Raw genomic sequence first — 12,502 nt, forward strand, 5'->3', positions numbered from 1 at the left:
GCGCAGAACTCTGTTTTCCGTCCGTAGCACTGTTTTGAGGCTGCTTTTGCATGAGAAAATCAAGGATCTTATTCTTGGCCTTTCGGGGTGACATAAGGTCGTTAACCCCCGAATAGTTTATGGAATTCATCTCGAGTCCAAAGGAATAATCGATGACAACGAGTGAAATAATTTCTTAAAACCAATCAAACCACAAGACCTTAATATTTGAAATACAAGCATAGGCATGAAGTGGCATTTGTTATGGAACGCTCGTGTTTATGTACTAATTGGATTCGCGCCAAAGAAAGAGGGAACGAACACCTTACATACCTTATCCGTCGAGCCACCACTTAAGAATTCCTTATATCGACGCTTGCCCTTCACCCGAGCCAATATATATCGAGAAAGATATCATTAATCAAACCTTCATCATAAATCCATCAACTTATAAGTATTAATTGTGAAAGACTAATTTGCCTATTTCCCTCAACTCATGAGCACCCATTTATGGAAGTCCAATTTGGGGTTACAAAAATTTGGGCAGCATTTCCCTTATATCATCGGCTTCCTCCAAATATCAGAACAACTCCCAAACAATACCAACAACATCAACAACAACATCCTTAACATTCTACAAGACAATTATATGTATTTTCATCCAAAATCCTCTTCCAACCTCAATCCATAAGCCAACAACATCAATACAACAAATTACCACTTTTATTCTTAAACTACTCCTTAATCAATGTTAATAAGGAAAAAGATTCAAGGATTCATACCTTATATTCACTAAAGTGGCAAGTTCTTCAATACCCACTTGTTTCCAATCTATCTTCAACACAAAACGATATGATACGCGCGACTATACGTTGTCCGGACTTCGATTAGCACTCTAGAGCTTAGAATTTTGCTCAAATCTTCACATCTATGTAATATTTAAGAGCCTTTTTGGAGTGGAATTTTCTGGAAATTTTTGGATGAAGAAAATGAGGGTTTGACCTTTTTTATAGGGGCTGGGCCGCAGCACTGTAGCTACAGTGCTGTAGCAGTGTTGTTTCTGCTCATCGGCTCAATTTGTAACGTTTATAATTCCCTATTCCGATGTCCTATCAACGAGTGGTTTGTTGTATTAGAAACTAGACTCGACGAACTTCGTCTTAGAATTTTGAAACACCTTAAAACTCCTAATATTCATAGAGATATACCCCTCCAAAGTTGACTCAAAATCCTGTTTCAAATTTTTCGACACATTTAATTTTCTTAATTTGCTTGGTCCCCGAGTCTTCCATAGATTATTATATGAACTCAAACCCTCGTAACCATGAGATGAATGTGCCACGTCTAGACTTAACCAACTAACGCCCAATAGATTCCACGTACACGACTACGAGGTGTAACACCAACACCCCAGGAATAGCACTCGTTCCCGGAGCAATAGTCGTATTTTGATTTAAAGTTGGTAACTTCGTCAAGACCTTCCATGGACTGTCTACTTGTTAGAGCATGTATTTTATTTTCCGGTAACTAATCGGATATCCTGTATCAGCCGCTCAGTATCTGTCTTTCTTGGTCGTCCTCGCCCCATTCCGGCCACCTGCACAAGTTAGCCACTAACGTCCAGATTCATATTTCGTGCAATTCTATATATTTATGAGCCAAATAGACTCCCCTTTACTGAAATTCTTAACCAAACACTAATGGATACATTGATTGAGCAATGTCAAGTTGCGCCACCTCCCGACGGTGCAGTGGAGTTTACACTCCCTTTTACGTATTTCGATCATTTCTGGTTAGCTTTCCACCGTATGCGGCGGATTTTATTCTACAAGCTTCCGATTGCCAAACTCGATTTTGTCCAAAACATTATTCCTTCTCTTAAAGATTCACTTTCCCTCATTCTCAAACACTATACACCCTTAGCTGGCAATGTTTCTTGTCCACTAGATTCTAGTGGATATCCTGAGCTACGTTATGTGATGGACGATTCTGTATCTGTTACTTTTTTAGAGACTGATATGGATTTCAATTATCTCGCTGGTGACCACCCCCGTAACGCTAAGGATTTTTATCACTTTGTTCCTCAGTTGGGGGAACCTAAGGATACACTGGGGTTCAAATCAGCCCCGGTTTTAGCAATTCAAGTGACACATAAAAAGGAAGACTAGGGGGCAAAACATTTTCATCTTTGGCATAACACATAAACTTGGAGGCTAGGGTTTCATCACCAACACCATTGGAGGAGAAGATTGGAAACACTGTAATGAGATATTTCTTAATCCTTTCTTCAATTCCTTGTTTTGTATTGAATATTTATGTGTGTAGTATTTCATTTCAATACTTGAACCTTGTTTATGGAAGTATACATTGTTTAAGTTTGGATTGAATCTCTTGTTTTGCTTATGTGTTGAATGATTTTATTCCTAATGAAGTGGGTTATTGTTTCTTTAATTAATCTCATTTTGAATGATTCTTAAGGGAGTAGCTAACCCTAAGAATTGCCCATTTATTTCGGTTTAAACTTGGAAGAGGCAAACTCGGGATTGGGAAAGATTAATTAACAAGAATTTGAGGCGTTAACCCTCATCTAATGGAAATCGACCTAGGGATAGGCGACACCACTTGTAGCCATATTCGGGTGTTCTTAATGCTCCTAATTGCTTTAGGGATATTCAATTAGGTAGTCTAGTTAGTCTTCGGAAGAAGCTAATTTAGAGTCATTATCCGAGGCTAAGTAATATAAACTCACTATTATTTGTAAATCATGAAGTATATTGGATCGTTACTTGAGCGTAGTTTCCCTTGTATCCATGCTTGTGGCCATTGATCATTTTACTTGCTTTCTAGGTTAGTTTACATTTTTGCATTAGTTATAATTTTCTCTCAAACAAAACCAAAATATTATCTATCGTTTGGCTTTAGCTATTATTGGTGAAAATTCCTACTTTTCCTAATCGCCTACATATTGTTCTCTGTGGGATTCGACCCCGACTCATAGTTGGGTAAATTATATTTGCATACGACTGTGCCCATTCTAATTAATAGGGTGGATTTGGACGTTATAAAAAATGGCGCCGTTGCCGGGGAACAATTTGGCGTATTTGGGTTAGTTTGGGATTTAAGCTAACTTGCTTTGGTCCAAACTTTCTTTGCTTTATATAAAAATTAAAAAAAAAATCAGTTTGTGCTAAACTGCACAGTTTCTGCAGAACTGTCCAATTTTTGTTTCTGCAAAACTGTCCAGTTTCTGAAAAACTGTCCAGTTTTTGCTTCTGCAAAACTGTTCAGTTTTTGCTTTTGCTAAAAAAAATGGCATCATATAATGAAAATTGGTTGGATGGTAGTTGTTCATACTTTGATGACCCATGCCCATATTGTGAAGGACCTCACTTTTGGCGAGATTGTGAAAATGCTCCCGGGAGAGAGATGTGTGCACCGTCTCAATCCTATGATGGGAATATTTGTAATATATGTGGTGGTCAGAATGGACATTGGAGTGATTGTCCTAATTATTTTCCTTCCCCTCCCCCAAGTTGTTCTAATGAAAATACTAGTTGTGCTTTTAAGTTTGATAGGAACAATGATATGGCAAACGAAGGGCAAAGTACCAGATATGAAGGTATCATAGAATTGCTCCAAGCATACTTTGACCGAGAAAGGGAGGAGGAGCGAGAACTCGCCGGGCAATCCATTTTGGAAATGAACAAATCACTTGAGGATGAAAAATTTTCAATTTCCATGGATGTGCCTATTCCTCAAAATGAAGTAGTTGAAGAAGAGATTTCAAATTTACAAGATGAGCCCGAAAATTCTTGTGACCACAACAAGAGTTGTGAAATTGAAGAAGTGGTTCAACTTGAAGAAAATGAGCTAAGTCATAAAGAAGAAATCTCCAATACTCGAAAAGAGGAAATTGAGGAAATGTTAAGTGGCATTATGGAGAGAAATGAAAAATATGGGAAAATTGTGGCCAAATGGTGGGAAGTAGTTCAAAATGGAGATGATGAAACTATCCAAAACATGGATTTCACCATGTTAGGATTTTTACAAGATTTGGACGATTCTCACCATGAAGAAAAACTTGACAAAGTGGATATTGTGAGCCACGATTGGCTAATGAATCAAGCTCAACATCTTGAAGTCTATGGGGATCACCGTGAAGGCTTTTCATGGATGATTGAAGAATATCTAAAAATGCATGTTGAGCAAAGTCAAGAAGTAGAGCTACTTGAAATTTCTATCCGAGAATTGAAGACCGAGTTGAATGCAAAAGTTGAAGCATGTGATGCTCAATATCAAAAGGTTATGGATTGTAATTTTTAGTTGGTTTCCAATGAAGAAGAGGTCAAGATTGATTTTCATGAGTTAATGATGTATTGCCTACCGACCAATCCAAAAATAATGCAAGATGCCGAAGTTGAAGAAATGATACTAGTGTTGCATAAAAAAGTTCATAAAATAGTTTTTGAAGACTCTAGTTCATTTTTGGGTGAGGATGTCAAAAGTCATGCAAGTTTGGAATTTGAGCGCATTGGACCACATTCTAACCATTTTTCAACATTGTGCTTGGTTGATGATATGGAAGTTGAACCAATCAAGCCAATGGAGATTTTTGGAGATGAAGAAGAAAGCATTTTTATTTTGAAGTTTGCTATGCCAAGAAGACAAAATGGCATGCCTCACTTAAGGGCCAAAAAGTGCAAATTGCGACACCCGAGAGTTGGCCTCTTTGCTTTCCTACCACCTTCTCATGAGCATCACCGGAATCTTGATTCAAAGTTGGGGCGCAAATTCATATCTTCCAAATGGAGGGAAAAGTGGTAAAAGGTAACCGTCGTGCCGCGACGTTAACTTAAGCGCTTGGTGGGAGGCAACCCATCGTTTTAAAAATTTTAAATTATTTTTGAAATTTGATTTTTTAGAATAGTTTTGTTTATGGTTTTTGACTAATCTGCAAAGTTTCAGAATTTTTGGAGTTGTTTTGAGTAGGTCGAATTTTCGGACAGCCCCAAACCAGTAGCTGCTGAAAATTGCAGAAACTGTCCAGTTTTTGCTTGTGCAGTGAGGACACTGCAATGTTTTTAGTTAGGGGTGGCATGTGGTAGCACGTTATATTTTGGTTATGCTTGATTGTGTGCCCTTGTCGGGCTTATTTTGTGATTGTTGGTGTGGCTGTGGATAAACGTTACAAATGGAACTTGCTCAAATTCTTGAAAATTTCGTTCTTTTTGCATGTTGTGGATTAGTCACTTTTGTTATTTTATTTCCGTTCTTAGTTAGGTAGTTTAGGAGTAAAAATGGTGTTGGGATGTGATTTTTTACCCCTTGGCTAATTTTCGGCTTGCTTGGTACCAACTTATTTAAACCTTAACATATGAACTCTTGATTTTTGAAAAAGAAAAATGATTGAAGTAAGGTTTCTTGTTGTGACTTTTAGATTTAATTTTTTGCTTTTACTTTCACTAATTAGTCTCTTTAGGCTATGAGTGACTTTTTGAGTTCATTTGTTTCAATTGGTTCTTGGATACATATTCTACTTGAGTTTTCATGTGCCATGTGTGATGAGGTTTTTTTGTGAGTTCTTTTACATTACTTGTGGTCTAGAACTTGCCCGGAATGTGTTTCAAGGCGAAATTCTAGGTTACACTTGGTTTGAAAAATGATGTTAGGCCTTCTTTGGATCGTTTTGCCTTAAATTTCCTACCCTTGCATATTTTCCCTAGTCAACCCCTTTTGAGCCTTTAACCTTTTCTTTGGCAACCATGTTACAAGCTTTAACCTTTTGTTCTTCATTGATCCATCTTTTGGTACCCTACCTCCTTAAGTGCGTTGAAAGTGCAAACGTAGGCTAAAAGCCTAAGTTTGAGGGTGATAGTTGAAAAAAGTTGTGATGTGGGAGTTACTTTAAGGTGAAAGAAAAAAATGAAGTAGTAGAAAAAAAAATTGGAAACTTCCTTGTTATTTTGAAAAAGAAAAAAATAAAAATAAAGGAAGGAATAATAAAGAGTTATGAATAAAGGGAAGACTAGTTGGCGAAATGAAAAATGAAAAAAATGGTGGAAAAGCTTGAAAGGAAGTGTGCTTTGATTGTTGAAAATTGTAGTGCTTAGGGAGGTTTTTGAGTCACTATTTCCAAATTATGTCCCTACCTTAACTAAAAGCCTACATTACAACCCTTTAAGTCCTAATTGATTTTGAACCAAGTGTGTCTATATTAGTGGAGAAATACATGAAGGGCAAGCTTATGGTACTACTTGTGCAATTGAACATCTTTGTGAGAGAAGAGAGTTAATTCTTTCTATTTAATATCCCATTTGTGTTTTGAATTATATTTTATAAGTGTGGGATTCTCTCTTGAGTGTGAGGGCACATGAGAATTTAAGTTGTGAAATTGTTTCATTTTCCAATTGAGAGGAATGAACAAAAGAAAGTTGTTTTGTGATAAGGAGGCAAATTTTGAAGCTTTAGTGTCATGACTTGATTGCTACTTTGATTAACTTGGTGTTTGAGCACTTGAAAGGAAAATGAAGTTTTTAAGAAGAAGTTGGTGATTCATATGTTTTGAATTAATTGTTGGTACCAATCAAAGTCACGTTTTTGTGCTTAAAGTAAACTTTTTAACTTGGTATGATGTTGGTGCACTATTGAGTCGATTTCTTCGAAAGAGATTGTATGTTTTGAATTGCTTGAGAACAAGCAATAGTTTAAGTTTGGGAGTTTGATAAGTTGGTATTTTACCAACTTATCTCTTCTTTAATCTTATATTTTTGCTATGTTTGCTTGAGAAAATAGTGCATTTAATATCATTTACATCTATTTTACAGGTTTATGTGATTTAGAAGTGATCGGAAGAAATCAAGTGAAAATAAAGTCAAAAAGAGGTCAAATTGGACAAAACTGCACAGTTTTGCAAAACTGTCAAAAGTGGACAGTTTTGCAAAAACGGGACAGATTTGCAAAATACGGGCAGAACTGCAAAAACGAAAATCTGGGGCATATTTTGTCATTTTTTGGACTTGGAAAAATTGGGAAACATAAAAAGGAAGACTAGGGGGCAAAACATTTTCATCTTTGGCATAACACATAAACTTGGAGGCTAGGGTTTCATCACCAACACCATTGGAGGAGAAGATTGGAAACACTGTAATGAGATATTTCTTAATCCTTTCTTCAATTCCTTGTTTTGTATTGAATATTTATGTGTGTAGTATTTCATTTCAATACTTGAACCTTGTTTATGGAAGTATACATTGTTTAAGTTTGGATTGAATCTCTTATTTTGCTTATGTGTTGAATGATTTTATTCCTAATGAAGTGGGTTATTGTTTCTTTAATTAATCTCATTTTGAATGATTCTTAAGGGAGTAGCTAACCCTAAGAATTGCCCATTTATTTCGGTTTAAACTTGGAAGAGGCAAACTCGGGATTGAGAAAGATTAATTAACAAGAATTTGAGGTGTTAACCCTCATCTAATGGAAATCGACCTAGGGATAGGCGACACCACTTGTAGCCATATTCGGGTGTTCTTAATGCTCCTAATTGCTTTAGGGATATTCAATTAGGTAGTCTAGTTAGTCTTCGGAAGAAGCTAATTTAGAGTCATTATCCGAGGCTAAGTAATATAAACTCACTATTATTTGTAAATCATGAAGTATATTTGATCGTTACTTGAGCGTAGTTTCCCTTGTATCCATGCTTGTGGCCATTGATCATTTTACTTGCTTTCTAGGTTAGTTTACATTTTTGTATTAGTTATAATTTTCTCTCAAACAAAACCAAAATATTATCTATCGTTTGGCTTTAGCTATTATTGGTGAAAATTCCTACTTTTCCTAATCGCCTACATATTGTTCTCTGTGAGATTCGACCCCGACTCATAGTTGGGTAAATTATATTTGCATACGACCGTGCCCATTCTAATTAATAGGGTGGATTTGGACGTTATCAGTGACACAGTGACTCCTGCTGACAAGGTTCGAGGTACATTTACTATAACATGAGATGATATCGAAAAACTCAAGAATTTGATATTGTCAAGACGATTGAGTCTAACTCATGTAACATTTTTTATCGTAACATGTGCTTATGTATGGACTTGCTTGATAAAATCAGAGGCCGCGATCGGAGAAGATATAGACGATAATGTAATGGAACTCTTTGGATGTGCAGCAGATTGTAGAGAGTGATTCAATCCACCACTTCCTCCATCTTATTTTGGGAATTGCATAGTGGGGTACATTGCAAGAATAAGACATGCTGACTTAGCTGGAAAGGAAGGCTTTACGATTGCTGTGGAATTAATTAGGGAATCCATTCAGAAAAGAATGAACGATGAGGAGTGGATCCTGAATGGTAGCTGGTTTAGACAATATACCAATGTAGACTTGAATCGGTGCCTTTCAGTTGCTGGATCACAAAAGCTTGACTTATATGCTGCTGATTTTAGCTGGGGAAGGCCCTCGAAGTTAGAGTTCGTTTCTATTGACAGTGATAATGGAATATCGATGTCTCTTGGTAAATCAAAGGACTTTGATGGAGATTTAGAGGTTGGCTTATCTTTGTCTAAAACTCGAATGAATGCTTTTGCTGCTATATTCACCCATGGGCTCAGCTTTCTATAGCAAGCCTAGCTAAAATTATAATTTCACCAAACAATAGAAAGTTCCATATATGTATATACACACACATGATGTAGTGGATTGACAAATGAAATAATTCAAATAGTAGCTGCAATAATTGGACATATATACTAGTCCCGATAAGAATCATTTTTCAAACGCTATTTAGTGTATCTTGATCTGGTCCAGATAATATACTTTGCTATTCAATTATGTGACATATCGTCTGCACTGAAATGAGCTTTTTTGCATTTTGCTCCCCTAATATATGTCTTTTGTGATGAAGGGGCTAAAAGGGGTTTCTTCATTAGGTCAAAAATCAGGAGAGTTGATTTTTCTTTATTAATCCACCTTGGGGTGGAGGAGGCCGATGGAACATTAGGAGACTACATTTAATTTGAAGATTCTTATCAAATAGCCTCCAACAATATATAATCATGTTCTTGAAATAGATATTATCACCATGATCTTAATCATAGGTGAAATTAGTAAAAACATGTCGATAAAAAAAAAATCCTATCTTTACCTAACCTCGGATTGACATCTGAGCTTTGAAGTCTGACCTAATTTCTCCGATTTAATATTCTAGATGAGAGCTTTCTAACTAGAGTGATCTTTGAGTAAACTTGAGTTGAGCTCGATTTGGGCTTCGAAGGTCTAGTTAGTGAGGTCATAACTAAAAATCACTATGTCACGACCCAACCCGGGGGCCATGACGGCACCCGGTGCAAACCCACTCGGGTACCTCTTATCGTACATTCGTATTCACAGCTGGGTGGACCACATAGCTTACTCATGAATGCTATACATAAATAATGCTAAACTCATTGGGCAACAACACATTTATACCATCATTAGCAACTATGCCCGCATCAATATACATAAGCCGACGAGGCCATCAAAATGATATACAAAATATAAGCCGACAAGGCTTCAAGACATCTAACCATATACAACGGTCTACGAGCCTCTAAGAAGAGTAGGTAACATCATATAGGCGGGACAGGACCCCGCCGAGCGCATGTATGTACACAAAAGAATAATACCAAAAGTTGTAGCTCCGGATGAAATGGAGCTCCTCTAAGTAGTCCCTGAATAAGAAAGCTATGGATTAAGCCTGTCTCTCTGGCCACCTGCGGGCATGATGCAGCGTCCACAAATAAAAGGACGTCAGTACGAATATTGTACTGATTATGTAAAGTGTTACATCCCGTATTTTTCTCTTAGGTGAAATATTTTAGTAGAAAGTTTGATAGATATGATTTTATAAAGTTATTAAAATTACTACTTCTAGATATGCTCTAAATTATAAACCTTATATGAGGAAGTTTATAAATGTGATTTTTCCTTTATTGTAAAGATAGAGATTATTTTCTCATAAGAAAATAAATTATATTTTTACCGTTTTAAAAATTTATGGTACAAAAATTTGTACTCCTTATATGAGATTGGAAAATTAGACAAGATATACTCTTCTAGATATCTCCATATTTACGTGTCAATTGTTATAAAATATTTTTTATAATATATTTGAATAAGGTTGAAGTCTTTCTATTTGACAATATTACTTATGATATTTTGTCATTTTGCTAAGATCATTATTACCATGGAACGTCTTCCAACATAAAGTGGTGGCAAAGAGATGTGGTGGCAAAGAGATAAGCTATACTTTCTATTAAGACACGTGGGACACCATTTCTTTACATAGAAATAATCACCACCGTATCCAGCATATGTTTATATTTGTTGCATTCCTTTTGTGCTAGGATATAAATATATATATACACATCTGATATATTAATTCTTAAACATTAAGGTTCTCTAGATATCTAGCACCACCGTATGTTGCTATATATGTTTATTAGTTGTGTAGAACCATAGCATCCAAGAAGATTAGCATTTCCATGTATAGCTAATAAAAGGGCACTAGCCATGGTATTTTCAAGCCACTGGTTCAACGTGAAAATGGGGAATTTGGCCTAGGGAGAGAGTTGCTCCAAGACCATGTATAGTTATCCTCCTCCGTCGACTTTATGTTTATAACATCGGTTTCCTCCGGATCCTAGCAAATCAGAGAATTTTTTTCAAAGAGAAGGTGGAAGAAAAGTATTTCTTGGCATATAAGGTAAGAAATCCTCTCTCCTAGACGTATTTGATTTATTCAAGTCGTATCTAGATTGCTAGATGAAAGAAATACAAAAATTATGCTGGAAATCGGATAAATTATTATTGTTACCATGTGGACTGTTTGGTGGTTGTTATAAATTGTTTGGTGTACTGGAATATCGGGGAATTGGCTGTAGTTGTTGTTGTTATTATATTATGGATATACGAAAATAAAGAAGTGTGTACAAACATTGGCATCCGGATGTATATTGGGCTGTTTTGGAAGTAAAGTAAGAATGGATTTAATTCTAGTTTGATATGAAATTGTTGATATTATTGTTGTTGGTATTTTTATTGATGTTTGGCTAAGTTGGAATTTCGAGGATTGTTAAGTTTACAGGGGAAATGCTGCCCGATTTTCTCTAGAATTTACAACGCGTTCTTATAATCGATTAACTAATGTTAATACAAATTCTCCCGTGAAGGTAACGGCGTGACATTGGGGGAGGGCAAGTGAAGGATAACATATCTAAACGACAAAGGTATGTGAGGCTAGTCCTTTCTTTCTAATGGCATGAATCCTATAGCATAAGTTCTTTTCCTCTTCATGAGTTCCTATTTTCCGGAAAGCTAGAAGCCTAAGTCCATAAATGTCTATATAAGATAAGAGATATGATATGATGGTGCCATATTGATAGTGATGTTATTTATTGCTTACACTCACCTTATGTTCTAATTCCTTCAAGGTGAGGCAGAATGTCAATAATTGCTCCATAATGAAATCGGGGATCACGACCTTACGCCACCCCGACAGAGTATAGTTGATCTTGAGTCTTATGCATGTACTATGATAAGCATATTATGATAAGCATATTATTACAAGTATTTTTTATGAGCATGTCATGATCACATTACACCGCGCCTAGTTGGCCGGGCAGTCACCGCCAAGGCGGGCAGCTATACGGATACACCATGACCTTTTGGCATGGGCAGACACCACTAGTGGGCGGCATGAGATGGTACCCCGGACGCGGGAGGCCTGGACGCGGGCTAATGTTATTGATTATTACACCGTTCCGATATGGACGGGCAGCTTGCATATTATGCATATATGAAATTATGATGAGCATGAATAAGACAGCATGCATTACTTCTTTCATAATTGTCACTCAGATTCAGATGTTTCATATTGATGTTCACATTATATTAACACTGTCTTTCTTTATTATTTATGCCTCTCATACTCAGTACAATGTTCGTACTGACGTCCGTTTTCTTTGGACGCTGTGTTCATGCTCACAGGTAGACAGGAAGGTGAGCTTGGTCCAGACCCTTAGTAGCTGTCAACTGATTGAGAGCACTCCATTGTCCGGAGGTGCTTATGGTTCTTCTTTTGGTATATATGCATATTTTGGGCATGACGGAGTCTTGTTCCGTCTATATGTTTAGTATGTCAGTAGAGGCTCGTAGATACGCAGTGTGGGTCAGATGGTCTCGCAAGATGTTATTATTATGTATATGTTATTTTAATGGCCGAGAGGCAAATGTATATAAGTATTTATGTTTTTATATAAAATATGATTTTCCTACAATTCCTGTATAAAATTGGTAAAAGAGCATTAAATGAGTAAGATGAGTATTAGAGCGAGTGGTGCTCGGTGGCTAGCCCCGGGTACCCGTGACATAAAGCATAATCAACATCATAATAGGAGCATAAGAGACAGCATAAGAAATAACATAAGATGGGAGAATCGGGAGATGTAAAGCCATCATCATAATTACTTACTTACTTCCTTAC

At 36.5% G+C, this 12,502-nt stretch overlaps 1 protein-coding gene and 1 long non-coding RNA gene across 2 annotated transcripts; both read left to right on the plus strand.

Moving 5' to 3' along the window:
• Positions 1–1,679: 1,679 nt before the first annotated feature.
• Positions 1,680–8,654, plus strand: LOC132609141 (phenolic glucoside malonyltransferase 1-like). Its single transcript, XM_060323002.1, has 3 exons — positions 1,680–2,123; positions 8,002–8,124; positions 8,167–8,654. Exons 1-3 carry the CDS (start codon positions 1,680–1,682, stop codon positions 8,599–8,601), a joined length of 1,002 nt encoding a protein of 333 aa, XP_060178985.1. The 3' UTR covers positions 8,602–8,654.
• Positions 8,655–10,269: 1,615 nt separating this feature from the next.
• On the plus strand, positions 10,270–12,285 carry LOC132626092 (uncharacterized). Its single transcript, XR_009577082.1, has 3 exons — positions 10,270–10,723; positions 11,190–11,246; positions 12,007–12,285. It is a non-coding gene; the product is annotated as an uncharacterized LOC132626092 (long non-coding RNA).
• The last annotated feature ends 217 nt before the right edge of the window (positions 12,286–12,502 follow it).

This window comes from Lycium barbarum, chromosome 1 (genome assembly GCF_019175385.1).
Source record: "Lycium barbarum isolate Lr01 chromosome 1, ASM1917538v2, whole genome shotgun sequence".
Taxonomy (NCBI): Eukaryota; Viridiplantae; Streptophyta; class Magnoliopsida; order Solanales; family Solanaceae; genus Lycium; species Lycium barbarum.

Excerpts from the sequence above, each read along its gene's own strand:
- LOC132609141 (XM_060323002.1), top strand. The coding sequence starts at position 1,680 with ATGGATACATTGATTGAGCAATGTCAAGTTGCGCCACCTCCCGACGGT. Across the intron at positions 2,124-8,001 it reads CCCCGGTTTTAGCAATTCAA|AATTTGATATTGTCAAGACG; the intron begins GTGACACATAAA and ends GAAAAACTCAAG. Across the intron at positions 8,125-8,166 it reads GAGAAGATATAGACGATAAT|TTCAATCCACCACTTCCTCC; the intron begins GTAATGGAACTC and ends TGTAGAGAGTGA.